Below are 23,641 nucleotides of genomic sequence, written 5' to 3'. Positions count from 1 at the left end.
AAAAGGCTAAGATACTTTATAGTTATGAATCAACCACCATTCAAATATTCATGACTAAACTTATAAAAGCATTCATATGAATAATTTAATAGACAAAATTAAAATGCTGGATCAAATTGTTATGAATTGTCTTGTTTGACTTATGAGTACAATTATATTCAAGGACTCCAGTTACATCTACAATTATGTATTCCCATTTACTCAGACCATCAAATTACTTATGGAAAATGTCCAAGGATGTTTTTCTGAACAGCAGTGAGATGACTGTAACTCTTCAAATGTTAGCACCTGGTAGAACACTGAGCTGCAAATGAGGGCTTTATGTATGATGCCCACATTACCTTCAACACTGACATTCTGGAAGATCTAGGATAGAAGTGTTGCCAATATAATGCTTTCATGCTAATAAAAAGTAAGTGTTCAAAACAAAATACTCATAACATGCCTGATTATTTAGTTCATGAAAATTTAGAAATATTCAATTGATATCTATTGTAAAAGTAAAGCAGTAACTTGGCTCCTCAACTCATCTAAATGACAAATATTACAAATAATGTTAGCACCCAATATTACTGAGTGTTCAAGGAAAGAGTCTAATTGCACAATCCTGGTGAGAGGACAGATCTGGAAAGTGACTTACAGGAAATAAACATGGGTCTTCTTGAATTTGCTTATTTACAATTCTAGAGCTATATTGATTCAAACCTGGAAATCTATTGAACATATAAACTGAGCTGACCTGTTAGTCTTCATACAAACCAGCAGTAGGAAATTGGAAACTACTTACTGTCTAACACATGGGGAGTACTTAGACAAATCACACTGTAGGCTGAGCACCTCTTCCTGTAAAGGTTTGGGACTAGAAAGAAGTGTTTGAGGTTTCTAATGTTCTTCAGTTTAGAGATATTGATTTATGCTAAAATGAGGATGGGCTGGCAAGTCTATTCCACATTTTACTCATCTCACCTGCATCACTAGAAGATAAATTTTTTCTCAGTCCTTTCAGTATGTCAGGGTTCTATCTGCTGTTCACACATGAGACCAAATGGAGAAGTTTCCACTTGTGACATCTGGTTAACACTCACAGAGTTCAGACTTTAGAGCAGTATGAATCTTAACACATACAACAGTAGAATGCATTACATACATACATTAAATACTTAGTATTCAGAGAATATTTCTTCAAGAATATAAATGAATAAATAATTTAAAAGGAAAATGTCATCTCTTGAAAGAAAATATTTGAACAGAGACCTGGAAGAGAGTTCCATTAAAAGGGTGGAAAGGGATATAGCATTACAGCAGCATCAGCTGCTCACAGCATCAGCATCACATGTTAACCAAGACAAGGTGCATCAAGATATGTGCTCATGGAAAACCTCATACAATATTAAATATCACAAATTAACCCACATAGAATACATAAAATCCATTAAAAACAGCAATACTAAGCAAGAAAAACTAAAATTTTAGTGTGATGATGTTCAGCAAAAAGTTCTTCCATCAAATAATTACACACTCTATACACCACATGATAAAACAGATGTTTTTAATGTCTGAATACTTTTTAGCCTACATGCAAGCGACTATTTGTGTGCCAGGACTGTGGCTACTTGCATCTTCTTCTTTACAACTTCCTGGAGCATTTCAAACTGAATATTTATTTTGTTATTTATTTTTTAAAGATGATATACATGTTTAGGAAGTGAAACATATTTTAATGAGATACAAGCAAGACAATTCTCTGCTCATTTAATTATAGAACTTCTATTTGAGATGGATATTTAGAATTTCATAGTAAAAACTGTTTGTGGGAGCTAACACCTATAATCCAGAACTCTGGAAGCTGAGGCAGAAGGACCATTAGCTTTGATTGAGGTCATAGAGAAACACTTTGTCTCAAACATAACAGAAGGTCTAGGAATGCAGTTCAGTGGTAGAGCTCTTTTCTAGAATATGAAAACCCACCAGTTCAATTCTTGGCACCCTTCCAAAACATCATGCCATTCCACATTTCATAATTTATAATTTATACTATGAAATGAATTAAAATTTGAGAAATAAGATACAGTCATTATCTCTGTTTATTCTATTGTAGATCTTTGCATTAAATACATAAATAGAGTTCTCAAGGGACCTTGGAGTCGAACATACAATTGAAACAATGCAGCAAAATACAAGTCCAGGTAGGTCATGGGCAGCTTCTCCACAGACATAGTCGGTGTCAGGGCTGTTTGCTGACAGTTTAGGAAGCGTGAGAAGAGTAGGAATACTGCTCCGCAGATTGGAGGAATCTTACCACACAAGGTAGAAATGGACTAAGCTGCTGAGAGAGGTATGAGTGCTATTCTCTGCTGCAAACCACGCATGACCTTGGATTTCCATATCATAGACATGAAAAGGCATAAATAACTAGATTGTTCTTACCAAGCCATCCAGTGTAAGGAATCTAGTGAGCCCCAGGGGAACCTCAATCAGATGTATGTTTCTTTGAGGAATACTATTTAATAAAATAACTGGATGTCCTTAAGATGGCTTTGTATTCTGTAAATGTCTCATAGAGATAGTTCATGACCTAGCTCCAGCTGTCGTCCTGCCTGAATTCCAGTGTGGCTCATCTGAACTCTCTGTACACCAGTGGCAGGTAATGTCCCCTCTGTTTCTTGATTTATAAAACAAAAGCCTAGATGGGGGTACTCTTCAGTTTTTGCTCTGCTTTAAAATATCTTTTAATAGTGTGACAGTTGCCCAAATCATGACTAAATTGTCTTATACTCACTGCTAAAGTAAAACAACAAAATCAAGCATCTTCTTAGGGAATAATAGAGGAAAAGAGAAGGAATAGGAATCCAAAAACAGAATGGAAAGAAAAAACAAAATTGGGACAATATTTTGTGGCCTTTACATAGTTACTAATTCAGCATAAATCTCAAAACACAACTATTTCATAAATATTACAATAGTGATATGTACAACCTTGGCCTATATTTGGTTAACTATAGTTTTCAACACTAAAAATTTTTAATTCTTTTTTTTAATTTTATTTTACATGTTGAAAAAAAAAATGCTTTGACTCCAAAATTTAAGTTCAAGGACAAGTTACTGGGGAAAAGGATTTCTATTTTTGTTTCCACAGAAAATGAAAAGCTGTGGATTCCTTCCAGACTAATGTGGTCTGATCAAGCCTAAAACAGAGTACCAGGTGAACCTACATTCAAAACAGCTGGACAAAGCAGCCTTGCAGACTACAGCCAGGATTTCTGCATCTTCTTAGAATCCCCCATGACAACGCCCCTTACCAGCAGGAAGTAGTTTGGAAAGAGCGATGCCCAAATTCCCAAATATTGTCTATAAATGTTTGTTTTCATTTAAATGGACTTGCTTATATAAAATAAATAAAAAAGGGGGTTTAGCAGCAAAAAAAATATTTTAATTCTTTGAAAGGGTATCTAAGAGAGGGCTGCCTTTATTGAAATTGTTTCATAGGTGGGTTCACAACAAAGTCTTACCAAACTTCTAGTAAACTTTATCTGTTCATCTATGATAATAAACATATTGCTTTTGTTATATTTCTTAAAAAGTCAGAAACTAGATCACTAGGTAAGAGTTCACTTTTCTCTATGTCATGTCACTGAAGTCTCCAGTTACAGCTGCTGTTTCATGAAACAATTCTTTGAAAACTACACTTACTATTCTAGTGTGTGGTGAGTGTCAGATTAGGATTTTACCATGGAACAAGTTCCCCATTTATACAAATTTTACTAATTTAAAACCTTCTAAATCCCTTCTGATTAAACCTGCCCTAAACAGACAGCAGTTCAACCTTCAGGTAACCAAAAATGTAGTTCCACAATGTGTGTGATCACAGAAACAATGAAATGCATTAAAGATAGATCCTCCAACCCACAATGGTCCCACTTGGGATTTCTAAACCTGGGCTTCCTATGGGATTTGAACTAGTTGATATGGAAATAGTGCTGGGGTGCCCTTGCTGTATTCTAGTCATGATTTTGTTGCGAGCCCCTATTCTGACCATGCATAGAAGGCAGTGTGTACTGCAGAAGAATGCATGTGCCCCAATGCTTGTCCTCCAGCTTTGGCTTTCTCAGATCTGTGCCTTAAGTAAAACTTTTTCTGCTAATACAAACTGTACCCCCTTGGGGAATGCATCTGAGAGTAATATCTGAGAGAATGCACACAGAGAGTAATAAACATAACTAAAAAGGAGAAAAAGAACCTTTCTGCTACTAAATCCTCTCCAGTCTGAGCTCTGAGCTCATCCCCTTGCTGTTCCCATCATGACCATGCATCTTTGTCTACATGGGCACTGGGGTCCTTGTAACTGGAAAAAGGGATCAGAGCTTATCTTATCCTCAGCTTTCAGCACACTCTTCACTCCAATAAGATAGTAAAGTCTGAAGAATGAGTGGAGAGTGGACAGTCATCAAAGGAGGATCCTTATCTATCACCTTCCTGAGCCAAGGCTTCCCTTTCTCCTAGCCTCATTCTTCTTGCACATAGATAATGTCGCACCATCTATATATCTCCTTCAGTCCCTTTAGCTCATGATTCCTTTCTCTGTATTGGCAATCCTGCTTGTGGGGTTCATTCATAGCACAACACACTGTTGCTGTTTGAACCCGCTGTGGGATCAATGTGCAATAAGAGGTGGGGCTCAACTATTTGAGGGTCAATGGATGAGATTTGTTAAGGTTGGCCTAGATAAACTTCACTTCATAATGTTTTTTAATAGGCATTTTGAATTCAGGTGAGAACAGTGGGTAGGAGGTGCTGAGCCTTGGAGGGTTTCAATGTGTGAACATGAGGATGAAGAACACACTCAATAGAAGATGCCTACAAGTCATTAACTTGTGCCCCATTTCAAGGTAATTTCCCAAGTATGATTTTTTAAAAGCTCAGTATTTGACAAAGCAAAGTCATGTTTTTGTTCTATTGGTCTAAAGAGATAAATACAGCTGCTCACACCATCCCTGGGCACTTTAGTTTACTAGGGAAGAGGTGAAATGTAAGGAGCTGTGGAGAAGATGGATAAAGGTACTAAACTTCCAAACCTACATTGCTCTCACACTCCAACTTGTATAAACCATTACATATGAAAAATTCTACACTATGAATTTAAATTCCTAACAAATATCTTCAAATTATTACCTAAAATTACCCCTAGGCTATGTACATATGCACCGAAACATCAATGAATTTCATGTTTAGACTGGAATCTTATTCCATGACCCCCACTTCATGTATTTTTAACATGCCAAGATGTGAAATACTTCTATTCCCAAGTGCTGTGCAGGAAGTCAGGTTGTGGTGCCCTGCTTACCATGGCCCCAGTGAGGAAATAGAAGTTAGGGAAGAATTCATGAAACCCTGGCAGACATGTTCATTACAGCTTCCCATAGAGAGGAAGAGATACCAGGAAAGGTTACGCCATGCAACTCTCATCCTGAATTATCCAAAGGGCCCGCCATTACTTTGAGGCAATGACTACACTTAAGATGAGTGAAGCACACCCTTGTCAAATATTTCACACAAAGATGATATTCCAACTCAGAAAATGAGGGTTGGAACTGTTCATCGCCATCCCCAGGAGCTTTTTGTGGCAGCTCTGATCTGCATAGTGACAAGAATTACAGCTCCACACTCTTCCTCCTTCCCACTGCCCCTGATAGAAGTCCCTGCTTCCTGGCACCTGCCACCACCGATTATCCTGCCCAAGTCTATTTCAATTCCATTTTATTTTGGCAGCCTCTATACTACAGAGCACCCTGCTGTTAGCTCTCTGCTGGTTTTAACTAACGTGGAAAACAAACCTTCTTTGGCATGTATAATTTGGCAGCAGTCATGTTCCCCACCTTGCTCACAGGGATGGAGAGTTTTGAAATCAAGGAAATGTGGACAAAGAGGAAAAGACAGCCCTGTGTATTTAACACCATGGTGAAGCCTGAGACACACACAGAATTTGGAGCAGCTCTTTGAAGAGGCAGTAGATTACAGCAGACTTTCCTGGGACAGGCTGTGCAAACAGGATTGTCTTAAAAAGCAAAGGAGAGGTTGCAGACCCTTCAAATTAATCACTGCCAAAATTGCTTTCCATCCATAGAAGTGGTAGCAATTAGGAAGGAAATACAGAGGATTACATCTTGGGAGAAAAAAAAAAAAGGAGAGGGATTTTATGTAAATCGCTACTGACAAGCCATTGAGCTTAAAATTTAAATGTGATCTCAGATCTCAATGAGAGGATGAGGCTTCATAAAAATGACAGCAAAAGAGAAGAAAAGAGAAAAGCCATAGCAATTGAATGCCTCGTATAGAAAAGATAGCCATTCACCCCAGCTTCACTGTGCATTATCTTTGTGAGCTTTCACATGAACTTTAGGCTTACAAAGCACTACAGAGCTATTCAAAATACTGACCATAGAGGGAACAACAGCAAATGCCAAAAGGTGGTATGGTATACACATCTCTAACCTTAGCACTCAGGAGGATGGAGAGTGCAAGGACGAGCTAGCCTGCACAGTGAACCATTCCAAGACAAAGAGTTGTAAGGGTAAGTGGGGGTGGGGGGAGCAAGCTGGAGGGAATATAAGCACCCAGAATCAAATTCTGGGAAAGTTAAATGCAAGAATATTCTATTCTAACAAGCACCCAGGTAATTTTCCAACCTTCATTTAAAACTGTGTTTTGAAAGACAGTAGCCACAGTGGTGGCATATCTCTGCAGCTGATGCCATGCATTCTGAATTACTCATGTAAACAAGATGAGGCCACAGAATCACAACTGCCCACACCTACCTATTCAAATGACATGTTCTGGTTCTAATTTCCCTCTCTCTTTCTGCCATCTTCTCATTCATCTGGCCAGTTAGTCAAGAAACAAGCATTCCGCCAAGCATACAGTACCAGGAACACAGCAGTAAATAAGATTCCAGGGCCTTCGGTCTCACAGATGCGGGCTTTGGATGGTCAGTGGTATTAAGCAAGCACAGTGAAGTAAATGTAGTCTGTCACTGCTGTAAGAGTCGGAGAGGACTACCAGACCTTATTAAAAGTTTTCTGACTGGACTGGTGGTGGGATACATTTACGGAATGGACAATGAACTCACACACAAAGATCAGCTGAAAGCAGGTAGAGGCAGTGCCTGTGAGGCCGGGAGATGAGCAGATCTGAAGATACTGAGCAAGTGGCAGCTGGTCTGCCCAAGAAATGGAAATCTGTGTATGAGAGGAGATCCAGGGCTTGGACAAAAGTTATCAACTGTTTTTAATCGAGAATAATAAGATCAAACAATTTAAATTGAAGACTGGCTTCAGTGGAGAGAATGCTTCAATTGGGATCCAGTGAAAACTTCAATTGGGATCCAGTGAAAACTGGACATGGAGAATGAGAGAATGGTTGGTTCATGTATAGCTCTGAAATTACTGTTTGCCCACTGGCTACAGCGATGACATACTCCCACATCATGAACAAAAAGCAGGTATGAGTTTAGACATTCACGGGTGAAGGTACCTTGGAGACATGTGGACAAAACTGTGTACATCCACTGAAAGGAGCATCCTGAGCTTAAGCTTATGAGCAATGGATACAGGAATGAAAGTGGCCAAGGCTGAAACAGAGGCCTGTGGGGAAGCTGGAAAGAAGAGAATGTGAGCATTTAGGAATGGCTGAGATGTGGGGCTGTATAGGAAGTCTTTGATGAAGAAAGCAAACTGAGGAGCAATAATACTCAGAGGAAAATTAAAATGTGAGATCTTAGAGTCCAATGACAATTCTCATAAAGGAGAGAGGTCCCTATTGGGATGAAGGACAGGTGCTTCCCTATGAAGCTGGTGTCATGCTGGCCAGCAGTGATGGTAATACAGTCCTTGCCAGTGTGGTGTGGAGAATAACAGAGACCTCAGTAGGCATATGCTGGAGATGAGCTTGCTCAGGTACATTGGGCAACTTGGGCTCTGATGGCAAAATGGATAGCTCAAGGCACGGATATTCACCAACTGTTCTAGAGGCAGCAGTATAAGGTCATGCCCACAAGGCTATTGTTTTATGAGACCTCTCTCCTTGTCTTGTAGCTGGTATTTTGCCCCAGTGTCTTTGCCTGCTGTTTTTATTAAATTCCATTTACATCCTTTATGGTGCTTGGCTTGATCATCTCATGCACAGTACCAGTTATACTGGATGAGCATCTACCCATGTGACTTCATTTAACTGTAACTATAACCAATTGTTCTCAGCATCTTATATCTAGGACTAGGATTGGGGCATGAACATATGAATTATGGGATGTAGTTGAATTCGCAACAGCATCACACTGCTGGAAAATGACAGAGAATAGAACAAGAATTTGTTATTTTAAAAAAAGAACATCAAGAGCTCTAGAGGTGAAGTGAGTGGACCAAAAGCACCTCCTGGGAGCTTGTTACAAAGACATAATATGGGTACCTCCCAGGCATACTGACCTAATGATGTATGGTTCAGCTTAGTAACCTGAGTTTAACAAACAGCAGATCATCATTTTAAAATGAGGCCACTGCTTGTTTTTTTTTTCTGAAATCCAACTATTATATGTATATATATATATGTATATATGTGTGTGTATATATATATGTATGTATGTATGTATTTCTAAAAAGTACTATATATTATTAACATATGAATTATATAATGATTTGGTTATATCATTATGTGTGTAATGCACAATAAACCTTAATTTAGTAAGCCTAGGGCAAGCCAATTCAAAGAAAGTAAGATGATCCAAAGAAACCCCATGACAAATGCTATGAAAAGAAAATTTTGGAGTTAGAAGCACTGAGATTTTGTGCAAGTCAGATAACACTTTCAACTCAAGTTTGCCTGCGAATTAGCAATGAGGATCATATGAGAAAACACAATTATCTGGAAGGGACCCACCATCAAGTCTAATGCATTCATGTGGCAAGAGAAAAAGAGAGAGAGAGAAAGATTGAGAGGGAGGGAGGGAGGGAGGGAGGGAGAGAGGAAGAGAGGGAGACAGAGAGGAAGGAAGGAAGAAAAGATAAATCATTTTGCCATTAAGAAGTTAATTCTACCCCACTATGTAGACCCAGTAACACTGCGCAGTACCAGCCACCCAGTCATCAGTCTTCAAAACCCATTACCATAGAGCTGCTGGGTCCCTGTGATTTAAGAGTATATATATTTTATATTTTATTTTGCCTTCATCAATCTTTCTGAGCAGTGAGTTACTTGAGAGCTGGCCCATGGATGATATACAGTTTGTGCAGAAGGAAGGCACTCACATAGACAGATATAGCCTGAAGCAGTGGCCAACAATGAGTTAACCACCTGAACACCTGTAGAAGAGAAGGCCCTTGTCTAATAGTTATTCTAGGAACTGAGTTTCTCTGCTCTAACTCATACCAAGGGAAATGAGATGAACAGGTAAGCACATTTAGGGAATTGTAGTAACAGTCTCTCCAGCATCTCTACTTAACATTCTTCTAAAGTTGTATCTATGGAGTAACACAAATTTGACTCTTACTGAATTTTATGTGAGGATTTTTTTGATTACAATAAAAGCTGGCAAACATAGGTGATCTCAAACCAAATTTGATTTAATGTGTCTTGAAATCATTTCTTAATTAGAAACAAAAGACTTAAATGGAGTTTTAAATTATATTCTAGTCTAAAACTTTGTAATTTGAATAATGAAACTGTGTTTCTATAATATATTAATAATGACAATGTAAATGTTTCTGTTTCCTGAACACTATGCCTTTAAATCCAGACACCATGTTTTCACACGTCACATGGCATTCATTCTGATCACACATTTTATTTCTAATACACTTACACAGATTTTCTCTAATATTCCCCAGTTAAGAATGTATAATTATCATTTATAAATGGATGTGTCACTACAGTAAGACATATATAGGGGGAATGCATTTGTATTGTGTGTTACCTTGATGGTAGTGCTTACAAGGGTCTCTTACAATATTTTCTTACAGAACAGTTACATATGAAAGTAACTAATGTATCTTTAGAAAAATGAATATTCAAAATTTAAACTTTTAGGCAAAAAATACAAAACAAAGCATTTAACAGGCTCATATATTTGGGGGGGGGGAATGTACAAACAAGACAGAGAGACAAACTATGATATATATTGCAATTATGTCAAATTGCATATGCAATAATATGAATTTCAGAAAAAATCTGACTACTCCATTCCTTATATGAAAGGGGATTTTGCTTGTTTTGTTTTGTTTCATTTTGATTTTAAGTGCATTTATCCTGAGGTGATGAAAACACCTTCTGGGGAGGTATCTGGCTTGAATGGAACTGGAGGAGCCTGCAGAGTATCCAGCACTGCTCAGCCTCATCTTAGAAGTACTTAACACAGGTTTATGTCTTCTGGTGACATGGCCAAGATTTAAGCCATTTGCTACAAAATGTGTGCAGCCTGTGTCAGCAAAAGTAAACGTAAAGCACTTTCCTTCAGATATCCAAAACTCACAGGTAAAGCAAAAACAACAGCACTGTTAAAAACGAAATTCATGTGGCTGGCAAGTATAAAGGTCTCCAGTGACAGAACTCAGTTCCTCACATTTTAATGACCCAAAGCTAAAATGACTCACAGATCCTCAGACAGTAGTGACCATCCCTCCTGAGCATGACAGAGACATTGTATAAGATGGCTGTTGTTCCTGGGACTCAATAAGCAGGATACTTTCAATTGGTATCTCAAGCACATTTTCCTGCCCACATAGTGGAAGAGACAGACACTCATGAAAGGGTAAGGTATGACTCTGAAAGTCATAAGGGAAGAGATACATCGGTACAGGGAACTGCAGGAATCTTACAGGAAATCACACTTGCCAGAGGGCGCAGAAAACTGTTCAAAGTAGTAGAAGTACTCCTGCCAACTGGTTTTTATAACTGGCATAAATGCCCCTTTAAAATGAAGATAAATTGTATGTTTGTAAAGAAACAAACAACAGCTAAGCACATGCATTACTAATAGAGGTGCCATCTAAAAAATGTCTTAGCAAGATGAAATAAAAATTGAAGTGAAACAATTCAGGGTGAATAAAACATAGCCAACCACAGATAAAATCTTTTATACTAGATAAAAAACATGGATTATTAAAACATAAAGCAGCTATAAATTTGTGACAATGAGAACATAATATATAAAAATGTCATTTTGACAACAATACCATAAAGTGGGTAAGGCTGACCTACAATAGTTTTTATGTGATTAAAATTAACTTAGTATTAATTTGAGATAGATTATAATTCTGATATATCATAATATTACTGATAACAGACTAAAATTCATGAAATACACATAAATGGAGATTTAAAACAAAACAAAAAATATACTACAAAAAATAAATATAGACAAGTCAGTAATGAACAAAAAGAGGACTAGCAAGTCCTAAGATACATAAAATAAGAACCAAAATGTTAAATAAGCACAACTGTATTGAAATTATCTTAAGGATGAATGGATTAACATTTATACCTAAAGAAACATGATTAAAAGACAGAATTCAACGATACATTTTAGGCATACAAAGATATATAGACAGACAGTGGATGAATGCAAAAATATATTTAGTGTCATTAATAAACAAAAAAGGAAATGGGGATAGCTATATTAATATCAAACCAAAAATAATGAATAGAAGACAGCTAAAAGAGAAAAGGGACTTCATATTGAAATTTTTGTACAAAGAATTTAATCACAGTGGATTTAACAATTACAACCACGTAAGAATCAAGCATCAGACTTAAACATACAAAGCAAACACTTAGAGAAACAAAAATAGACCACTCTATAGTAACAGAAATGTCAATATCTCACCTTCAGTAATGGACAGAAAATCCGGTGACAGACCAGTAAATCAAGGAAAATTGAAGTAAAAGGAAAATTTACATAAACTATGGAACAAATGGGCATGATAAACACTAATAGGTGAGTCTACTCACAATATATCAGAGTACACATGAATTATAGCCATAAAAATTAGAAGAACTCTTTCAAGCCAACAACAGCTTGAAACCACTTGAAAATTAATTTGAAAAAGGAGTGGCAAGTTAAACAAACCTAAGATGTATGAAAAAGCCCTATGGAAACCCACTATTTTGTAAGATAATTTTAAAGGATAATTTAAAAGGGGGTGGAGGAGTTTAAACGGCAACACTTCATGAATGGGCAATGCCATTCCCAACAGACATGGGTTATCTAATGATGGAAATCCCAGTGCCAAATACTGGATATCCCTCTTCAATTATTTGCAGGAAGGTCCTAGAATTCCTACAAAAGAGCCCAGTCTATTGCCATTGTTCTTGGTTGTCCAGCATGCATAGATGATAAAATCCTATTGATGATGATAACTCTTTGATTGCAGCACATAGGGAAATCAAATGGAATAAACAGGGAAAATCCCTCCCTGCTGACTATCATAGTGCCAGAAGGTACTGTGCAGTTACTAGTAGAGAAAAAGGTAATAATTTTACCCAGCACTGGGACTTGCATACTACAATACTGACCTCTCAGAAAAGATGTGTCCAGTAGTACAATAGTGATGTTGCTGTTATAGAAGTAACTAACCGATATTCTGGTGTGGCTGGGAAAGCAGCCCTAAGGCCTCACTTCTATCTAAAGCCATTTGGCAATTAATGGCTATTGGAAGGAGTAAGTTTACATCAGAGTTATGGTCAGTATTATCTTACCAACATTCAGTGTACTACCCCATACTCATAAGCATAAGGTCCATACTAATTGGACTCAGAGAAAATTTATGGTGGACATGACCAAGATGCATTGTACACATGTATGAAATTATCAAGGAATACATAAAATATTAATGCAGTTAATTGCAACAGTCATTTCTCCAAAGGGTTACTAAATGACCAATAAGCACATGAAGAAATTCCCAGTGTTACTAATCAGTGTATTAACGATGACTGGAGGAATTGGAACCTTCATGCTGTTGGTAAAAATATGAGGAGTAGACAAATTGTTAAGCATGTGATCCAACAATTCTATTCATAGGTAGCTACTTAAAAACATATACTCACCAAATATTGGTTTTAGGTGCATATTTTAATGCAAAAAAGGGGGAGGGAACAACACAAGTTTTCTTCAACTGATGAGTACACAGAAGAATTTGGTATATGCATGTAATGGGGTTTTAAATGGTAACTGAAAGAAAACTGTGTTTGTAGAAGTCCCTGTGATCATAGGAACTAGCTGTATCACTTATCCACATAAAATGTTCACACAGGCTAATCTGGAGAGACAAGATGTATGCTTGAGATTTTTTAAGGCTAGAGGGATTGGAATCATGCAAAGTGATGGGTAAGTGACATAATTTTCTTTTTGAAATATTAATAATAAAAACAGTCTAAGATTGAGTATAGTAATAGATACACATGAACAAAAAACATTAAATTGTGTATTTTAAATGGGTAAAATGTGGGTAATAAGAATTGTGTCTCAATAATATGTTATAATAGTATAAACATTTATCATAATCATTAGGAAAATATAAATTGAGATCTTAGCTAGAAACCAACTAGACATCAATTCTGACAATCAATGTATGTGTCTTATACCTGATAATAACAAGAAGAGAGGAAATGAGACATTTGCAACATCCATACAGTGCTGCAGAGAACACATTATTAAACATCACATCATATTTAACTCTAGTGATCTATCCATGGTGGTGGGCTGCAGAGGGTTTGTCTGTGTCCCTAAAGTCTGAAGTTTCTGAAGAAGAGGTGTTACCATCTATCTCTCTAGAGACAGGTTCTACGTGTGTATTGAGGAGTTGTTACTAACATGTGACAAGAAGTAGACTGAATCAGAACCATAGCCACACCTCTGTACTGTGGAAACCAAGCCTAGATTCTGTCCAGCTGCTGATATCTGCCCAGAGAAGGCTGCATGCAAAGTCTGGGACACGGGCTCATCTTTGGTGCTCTCTTAAGCCACACAAACCCATTATTAGTAGCACATGGCTAAACATAAACATGCCATAGATATAAGTAGCATCGGTCTGTGTATGATGATGGCAAACCTAAATAAGCAAGATTCATTGCGCTAATTGCATATACTAAGAAATTTCTGAAAAATAAGTCATGTTGTTCGGGAAAGATAATCTTGTCCCTTTGCAAAATCTAAGCTGTCCCACTCTGATGTAAATTTTCTCAGGCCCATGACCACCCTCTTCTGTCCTCTCTCCAGGCTCTTGCTATTTTGCTTTTAAAACCAGATGTTAAATGAGATTGGTAGCCTTTTGCCTTGAACAGAACTATGAAAGCCCATGCTACTTACATTGTTGAGAAGAGGATCCAGCAGGTATTTCATTCTGAGCTTCTAATTTGGTTTCTGGAGTGATGTGAGACTTTTTGTTGGTATCTTGCAAAAGCATCAAAAACACCTTTTGAAAATTAAAATAAAGAATATGCGTATATTTTACATTTCTTCACAAGTTACACATAGTTCTACTTCTTTTGCTTCATTCACCCATTAGGTCAACAACACAGATCAAACACACCCTGCTTCATTGCTCATTCATTTAATTAGTATAACTCTAAGGCAGGATGGGACTCCATATTGGTAGGCCTACCATAGGATACAACTCTGAGATGAGATCATGAAACCACAGCAGCTACTAAGGTAAGCAAGTCTCGTCAACTCTACCACACAACTGGATAGGAAAGGACAGGAAACAGCAGCTGTGTTCAAGTCAACTTGAGTTTGCAACTCACTATGCCAGCAACTTAGCAACCTCAAGCTTAGGAGTCACACATTTAAATATTGTGGTTCATTTAGGGTGGTCGCAAACTCATCTATAGAAACAACTGAAAGTGTGTGCAGCCCCACCCGAGGAGTTATGATATAGCATGTCACTAAGGCAGTTAAGTTTTGACTTACTGGTACACTATTTAGTTAGACTTGCATAAAGTCTAAACTTGTGTTTAAACCCTGAGATGAGTCTCAATTCAATAAAAATACGATGATGGGACATGAGTATGAGTCAAAAAGGGGACTGTGGTAGGCAAGGGACAATGAAGCCTTTGACTGCATTAGGAAGAGCCTAACTAATGATCTCCAACATATATGAAGAAGGATGCTTTATCCCCACACAGAAGTCAAAAATACACAGCCATGTAGCAGTGCAACTCTATGGAAGAGGGCACTGGCAGTGCTAGGCCACCTCTGTGACCATGGGCACAGGGCTCACTGCCAAGGCTACAAGAAAGCCTTATCTGTGAAACCAGAGAATACCACTTCAGCTCATGTTTGGTAGATGCTGCCTGCAGAGGTTTTGTGCAGATCCAGGAGTGTTGCAGAATTGTTCAAACTGTCACACCACTGTGCCAATAAAGCCACCTGAAATCAAGGAAGATGAGGTAGGGAGTGCAGGGGGAATTAACCATAGAGATGTTGGGGGATTGAGGAAGTCAGATAGAGACAGAAAGGAAGGAGGGACTTAGGCGATTTCCAGGACTTTAGACCTGGGAAGTTGTTCCTTGGTTTAATCAGGTTTTTAATCTCAATTGCTGACTCCTAAGATTTTATTAATGCTGAACACTTTACGTAAATGCTACAGGGAGGCATACAGTATCTGTAGCCAAAGTTCACTGGTAGGAGAGGCAAGGTACACTGTAACTGTAATCCTGGTGAAGTCTATATACACACTTCCATCCCTCCTATCTGTGCACATGTCAACCACAAAATTATCCACAGAGATCCAGGTCCCTGGCCCTGGCCCCTGTGCTCAGCTCTTAGTCTTGCTGCCTGTCCAACATCTAGCTCATACTCAGCATGTGCACTCTCTCCCTGAACTTCTGACTTCTATACGCAGCATCATGAGTCTGAGTTCTTTATATAAGTAGAATCATGAATCTGTTGAAGTGTTCCTGACATGACCCTTTCCACAGGGGATGACACATGGAGAGGGCCCCAGAGACAGAAGCAGCGAGGGAGTGAGCCCGCAGAGAGAGGTATAGACTTTCTCTTCATGTGGTTAATTAGTTCAGACAGAACCCCACTGAGTAAAAGCTGTACCCTCAACACCAGTCAAGGTCAGGAGGTTTCATTAGATCTTAGGTAAGTCTGTCATTTGAAAGGTAACACCTTCGTTGTTGCTCAGCAAGATCTCCATGAAAAGTTGTAATGCTCACTCCACTAAAAATAAACACAACGTCGGCAGTAATGTAGACATGCCAATCATGCACATTATTTCATCACTCTGTGACTTGGCTTCTTGGTGGGCATAATAACAATAAGACACATGTTCTATGACCACTGGGAGCAGTAAATATATTTTAAGAGAGACTGATGGGAACCAGGCCTGGCATGTAATAAGCTCACAGTGTCTCACCTAGACTTGCCAGAGGACATCTACCACACACGATATGCTTCATCATGTAATCCTCAAATCAATCCAATAAGATTAGTACAGCTATCCCCACTGCAGATGACAGCTTGGGGGTTAGTGCAGTAATTATTCACCCAGCAAATCCACAGAGAATGAAATTAGAAACAAGAGTATAAGCTGAGAATTACTCATTGAATGAGGCCTTGTGTTAGAGTTTTATTCTAAAAGAAAATTGTATTTGATGGTCACTTGTAACCATATCATAAAGCATGTTTTATTACAATAGGTGCGTTTTATCATCTTCATGCCTCCTTTTTAAACTTCCCATCTCTTCCTGTCCCTATAAAAAGCCTACAACAGAAGGGTATATATGTGTCTAAGTCTGGAAATGCCATGCATGCATGCATGTGTGTTGTACATACATATTGGAAAAAGCCGCAGATTAAGGACATGAGACAGTGTTCTCAAAAAGCAGTAAGGCTTGCTAAAAGAACAATCACCATACTGCCCACATCTGGGTATGGTCTATGGGGAGTTTTTCCAGCTCTTGACCTATGAGAGGCAAGCAGCAAATCCAAGATCATAAGGATGTGAAGACTCCCATCTAGTGTTGGCTCTCCTTAGCTGCAGGCACACTGACCAGAGGTTAGTCAAAAGTTAAAGGCACTCTAGGGACAGAACAAAAGGGGCACATTTTTTCAAAACCAACTTGAAACTAACTGCTGGAGGCCAAGGTCTGGGCACCAAGTGTGGACGTGCCTTTGTAGCTTGGCTCTGTAAGTCCCATGCTAAATGGAAGCAGTCAGTCTGCTGTTGCAAAGCCTCCCATTTGGAGCAGTCTCATGGAGCCCAGACATCCCCCAGGACAGAAAGGGTCATATTTTAATGAAACAAAGAATAAAGGAAGGTTTCCAACATTCAGCACTTGGTCCTGGAACTGTAAGTCCCCATTTTCAGTTCAAAGTATTCCTTATCATTTGACATGTGGTTTCTAGAAAAGATAATAAACTTTGTGTGAAAACACACAAACTACTGTAGAAGTTCTCATTATAGGTAACGTTAAAAAGACATTATATGACAAACACCCCTACAGAGAGGATATAAAGAAGACATGAACCCCACTTAGGGCATCACCTGAGAGAGCCATGCATATAATGTTCCAGGTATATATTCTAGTCTAAGAAGCATTTTTCTTGGGGTGGCATCACATGTAAGTACCTCATCCCCTTCTTTTGATATTTTTCTAACACTTGTAGATGAAAATGGGTCAGAGAACAGCTCCAATGGGCTGAATATTGCTCATACTTCTCAATCTTTATATAAAAGCATTAGATAATCATCTCCAACCTCATCTAATAGTTTGCATCTCACTGGGATAACATCAGGCATCTCAAGTAATCAAATCTTGACAAGTGCTCACACTATTCCTACTTTGATTCAAACAAAATAAGCGTATATGGAATATGCAATGGTGGGGTTACATCTCAAAGATACAAACTAACAAGAAAAAAATGAGCAAAAGTAGTATAGCTTTAAGTGCAATACCTGGAGATTTTTCTGTTCGTGTGTGTGTGTGTGTGTGTGTGTGTGTGTGTGTGTGTGTGTGCGCGCGCGCGCGCATGTAATAAATTCAATAGTTTGGAGACTTTTCACTGGGAGCTTATGTCTCCTGAATTAAAAGAAGCCTCATGGTGTAAGACTGTTACCATGGGCCAGTGTCATCTGAGCACTGATAGTGTTATCAATCCCTTGGGCTGGAGGGCAGTGGTTCATCTTCTGCACTATTTGTTTAAAGGGTACTGGCAAATAGACTCCGACCCCAGGCACAATCCACTCTCAAAGTGTCAGTGTGATGGACTATGCCACAGACATGGTCAGCACACCCTGCCTTTGGCTTAGGTGCTGGAGAAGCTAATGAGGCTGACCTGACTTCTCGTGACAGCAGTGTTGGGCTGAATGATGACAGTGGCAGAGATGGAACTGCCAGGTTTCAACTAAAATACAATGTGCTCTGTATTTTGCTTTCAGTTTCTCCTAAATGACATTTTTTTGCTTTACTTTTTGCCATTTACAAACAAAAGATGGCACTGTTTAAAGATAATAAGACACAAGAGTTACTGGGAATTTTCCCAAGATGCAGGGCTCTGGCCAAAGTTGGCCTGTGCTATACCACACAGTAAGCTGCACAGGACACCACCACTCTGCCATCACTCAGGAGCACCACTGCTTGGGGATAACTTTCGTATCATATCAAACATGGGCGTGAAAGCCTAGAACAGGACATCTGTTACCTGATGATTTTGCAGGTTGTAGCGTTAAAACCAGACTTTCTGAACCTCAATCAAGGAAGAACATATTCCCTGGGCTTCATGTTCTTCTGGCCATCACTATACCATGGGGTCAGTGTTTCCCAGCTGAACGTTTCATAACCCATCTAATACAGACCTATCTTCTTACTTCAGGTCCACCCAGAAAATGCAGTTACACCTTCTCACCCTCCTCACAGGGCACATTTACAGGGTTCAGAAATTAGAACATGAACATTTGGGGGGAGTGGCTCATTATTCATCTATCACATCATCAGAACACCTTAGAAGCAAGATTGTTGATTGGTGACATCCTTAGATATCCTGGAGATAGTAGAAGACAGGGGACAGAGTAGAGCATTCCATCATCCAGCCCACTTAAACTGTAATTCCTGATGGTGGGCAGTCTAGTGCCTCTCTCTGATTGTCTGTACAGGGCAGGGAAGGTGTGATAAGTTAGATAAGGTACAAAGAAGTTCACTCTAGGTCAGACTCAGGTCTGTGGCACCCCGAAATGGCCCCTTATAAACAGAAAATATCAAGGACGGGCCCCAGGGCTTCAACATGATGGACTGAAGCCATAATATTTAAAACACAGCCAAGAGCCAGGCGTGCTTGATGCTGGGAGTTTGAAATAAAAAAAAACAAAACTGAAGCAATATAGTAAACTGAAGCAGAATAGTAAATATGCTGTATGTTGGTGACATAAAACAAGTGAAAGGAGGGAGGAGGGAGACGGGGAGAGCAAGGACACATTTTCAAGAATCTAAAACCTGTTCTCTTCTCTGCCTTCCTCTCTTTCTTCTATTGATGGAGGAAACATGTTAATGTTGGGATCAGTATAAACGGAAGTGGATGTGGAGCAGGATCACCCAGGAAGACACTGTGGAAGTGACCTGGAGGTCAGGGGAAGTAGGAAAACATGACAGACAGGAATCAAGTTTCTCACTGTCAGACAAGACAGGAACAAACAATCACAAAGGAAATATGAATGAATGCTTATAATCAAATGGAACTGAGCTCTTAATTCTCAATGTTTACGTAGAAGGAGAAGCCTCAGGGATAGCATATTTTGTTCAAGACAAAAATAAAGCCACCAACTTCTTCCCTATCAGTAGATGGAGAAAACAGGACTTTGGGGAAATAAGCTGGTTCTAGAGGCCTGCTAGGTCACCATAGTGTGATGGAGGGAGCTCTCCTTGCCAGATAGTAAAATATGTTCAAAGAAGGACTGTTAGAAGATACAGAAACCAATATGAAAGACTTTCCACTGCCAAGGCTGATATGATTTGAACATCAAAGTAATAAATTGAAGAAATGAATGAATAGGAAAGGATGAATGGAGAAGAATCCATGAGTCACCACTGATCTAAAGAAGGAACTGAATCAAAGAGACCATTTTTTTCTGAGCATGTAAAAGTGACAGAATTAGGAAGATAACCCAGGGCAAGCTGTCTACTAATGTTAATTCAGATGGGGAAACTTGAGACATGCCAAAAAACGATGGCAGAGGAAAATAGAAGTCAGAGAGTCCTAAAGTATGTTCTCAAAAAAAATAAGGAAGAAATTCACTTTTTAATGAAAGCCTACAAAATGCTCTTCTTCACCTGGGTGATCAAATTTCTTCTCACTGGAATAGGCCAGATCAGTTCTATCAAGCAATAAGGACCAAACAGACATCAACACCCCCCCAAAAAAAATAACCCAAAAGAATAGCCTAATCAACTCACAAGGAGATGGGGCAAACCCATGGTGAGGTCACTGTACCACATGAAGTCCTGAGAATGTGAAAGTCAAAAATAAAAGAAATTCCTGCTGGTGATAACTAATGACTAACGAGTCATCCAGAGGACTACAGCTAGTGATCTTGATTGCATATTTATTGTTGCTATTGCTATTGTCATTGTAAATAGCATGTGTTTTGTGGGCTGGAGTGCATGTTCATAAGTATATAGTAAGAATGTCCATGCATGGACAAGCAGAGCCCAAAACAGGACTTTTAAGTTTATTGACATGTTATGGCCTTGAAACTGTGTCCTTATTAAACCAGAGACTTATAATTTGTCTAAAGTGGCTGGCCAGGAAACTCTTGTGACGTCCTTGTCCCTTGTCCCTTGTCCCCAAAGCTGGAGTCAGAGGCACTTGTAGCCATAACCAGCTCTTTACATGGGTGCTGGGTATGCAGACTTGGATTCCCACACCTATAGAGCAAACACACTTACTGACTGAACCATATCCCCAGCGTTCTGGACTGTATCTTTGTTCTTCCAGACAGATAGGGTGTTAAGTATTTTGCAGTGGCTAAACTGGATAAGAATTCTTTATTCTCAGAAACTGACCTCCCAAAAGAAAGAAAATTTAAAAACAGATCAAACCCTACTTGATTTTTGTCACATCCTCAGGCTCTGCCTCTGTGAGCTGCTACCTCATGTGGGGTTGACTGAGTCATGCACCACAGGAATCCAAGCTCACACCAGCAAAGGGACAAAAGGGACTCAATTCTCCAGGACTTGACAGGCTGCAAGAAATACCCACTTTACATTCTTACAGTATTATTAAATACAAATGAACAAAAAGGACACCCTGGGCTATATCATAAGGTCCTAGCCAGGCTGGTTATCATGTGAGTCCCTACCTCAAAAGAACAAAAGTAAAAACATACAGCAGAAAAATTAAAAAAAAAAAAAAGAGTAAAATTCACCAGTTTGCCTTACACTAGAAATTGTGACTGGGCTTCAGAGTTGCTGAAAATGAACCTCATCTATGCATCCGAGCTCTCCCGCTATCCTTGGTCCTTGGTTCTCAATCCTACACAAGATAAACCTGTTCTTTGTCAGCATCTTCCGTATTTTGTCAGCATCAGTAGAAAACATGTATTTTATTTATTCACTGTAGTGTGTTTGTGCATATATGCGTTTGTGTGTACGTGTGACATAAAGTGTGTGTTGAGGTAAGGGGGCATTTGCTGGAGTAATATCTTTACACCGTGTGAGTCCTGGGTAACACTCCAGATGTCAGGCTGGGAATCATGTGTCTTTCTCTACTGAGTTAACTGCTTATTAACCAAGCTAAGGAGCAATCCAATTTCGAATGTCAACTTCACGGCTTAAGGATATATAGATCATACTTTTAAAAAAAAAATGTGTTGTAACTTTAAGGCAAAATCTGCTTTCTAGCTACACAGAGTCATGAAAGCTACTTAGCAGGTTTTCTCAACTCCAAGAAAGTCATCAGGCAAAATGCAGATAAACAAAGAGAAAGCACGCAGAGGAGCTGCCGGACTAGGGAGTCAATAGCCAGAGTAGAAGGCAGTCAATGCTCCTGTAAAGAGACATTGACAGACTACACCAAACAAAAGGAAAGTCTTTAAAGGAACTTAATCTCTTTGTAATTTAAGATAGCTTTCTCAAACCAATCCAAATAGTGCTACATTGTGTTTCATTAAGTCTCATATGCATTGTATGTTATTTTAACCTGTGTCTGTGCTTTCCCTTAAGAAAAGTAACCTTTTTTAAAATCAAGTATTCTTATATGAGAAAATGAAAAAGGAATACTTAAGATTTAATAAATCAATACTTATTCAGCACCTATGATGTGGAAAGCACAGACAAAACGAGGAAGGAGGAAATCACTTCCAGCAGTTGAACAAATATATGCAGCATCTCCAGAACAATTAGCAATTGGTCTATTACATCTTGTAGTTATTGTTAAGATGGATAAAGGAGGGCTGGAGAGATGGCTCAGCTATTAAAGGCTAGGCTCACAAACAAAAATATAAGAAGATGGCTAAAGGAAGGGGATCAATCTAGACAACAACAAAATAATAAACAAACATGAGTCACACCCTTTAAGAAGGTAGTTGAAATAAAAGAATCTTATATTTTGAAGGTGGTGGGGCCAATGTTCTATATAATCAATAAATTGATAGTTTGAATTTTTATTATATATACAAAAATATAAACATATTTTAAAGAAAGAAAAGGGCCAAAGAGAAAGAGGATTGAGAAATTTCCAAAAGTATAGAAACACATATACGTAAAGCACAAATACAAGTTTAGGAAAAAGAAAAATTAATATTAATACAATAGAGATATTTAAAATATAAAAAGAATGTATATGCCATACTACAGAGGAGAATCTAATGTAACAGGAGGTCACTCCGTGGAAATTAGTCCTCTTGGAGCAGACTCAGCTTAGCTCTCTCCCACTGAGCCTCTGTATCTTCCCTTCTAACCCACTCCAATTCCTTTATGCCAGCCACCAATCCATAAGAACACTTTCCACCAGAATCCCCCAGTGGCCAAACTAGACTATCCTACTGTTTCTCCTGGCTTTCTAACCTATCCAAAGTTACTATTTATTCCTGTAATCGACTGCCTGCCTGGGCTCCTCTTTTGACCTAAAACTATTTCCTGGGGACTCCAATCTTGGTTTAGACCCCAGTCCCAAAACTCTTTCCTGAGGCCTCTCACAGCATTTCATCCATTCTTTTGTATCACTTACAAGCCCAGAGAAGCACTCTCTACCAGGGACCTCATAGCCCCCACACTTGCCTTGAATATAAAGAGGGCAGCTACAACCAAAGAACTCAGCACATACCCAATAAAGACAAGACAATATCAGGAATCAAAAGATACTGATCACTGATAAATCTCAATATTAATGGTCTCATCTCATCAAAAAACAAGATATAGTTTAATCAGAATGGATACAAAAAACAGGATCCATCCTTCTGCTGCATCCAAGAAACACACCTCAACATAAAGGACAGACATCACCTCAGGGACACACCACAACATAAAGGATAGGCATCACCTCAGAGTGAAAGAATGGAAAAGATATTCCAAGCAAATGAACTTAAGAAGCAAGTTGATGTTGCCATTTTAATATGTCTCAAAACAGACTTCAAGCCAAAACTATTAAGAAGGAATAGGG

At 38.7% G+C, this 23,641-nt stretch overlaps 1 protein-coding gene across 1 annotated transcript in view; it reads right to left on the bottom strand.

Annotated features, from left to right (window-relative positions):
• Nucleotides 1–23,641, bottom strand: part of Abca13 (ATP binding cassette subfamily A member 13) — a 421,036-nt gene that overhangs the window by 162,682 nt on the left and 234,713 nt on the right. Inside the window, 1 exon segment of the mRNA XM_051200607.1 lies at nucleotides 14,348–14,453. Within this exon segment, the coding sequence (XP_051056564.1) occupies nucleotides 14,348–14,453 (106 nt within the window).

Source organism: Phodopus roborovskii, unplaced genomic scaffold (assembly GCF_943737965.1).
Source record: "Phodopus roborovskii unplaced genomic scaffold, PHOROB, whole genome shotgun sequence".
NCBI classification, from domain to species: Eukaryota; Metazoa; Chordata; class Mammalia; order Rodentia; family Cricetidae; genus Phodopus; species Phodopus roborovskii.
The sequence above is the reverse complement of the archived record's forward strand: the minus strand, read 5'-3'. Positions and strand labels throughout refer to the sequence as shown.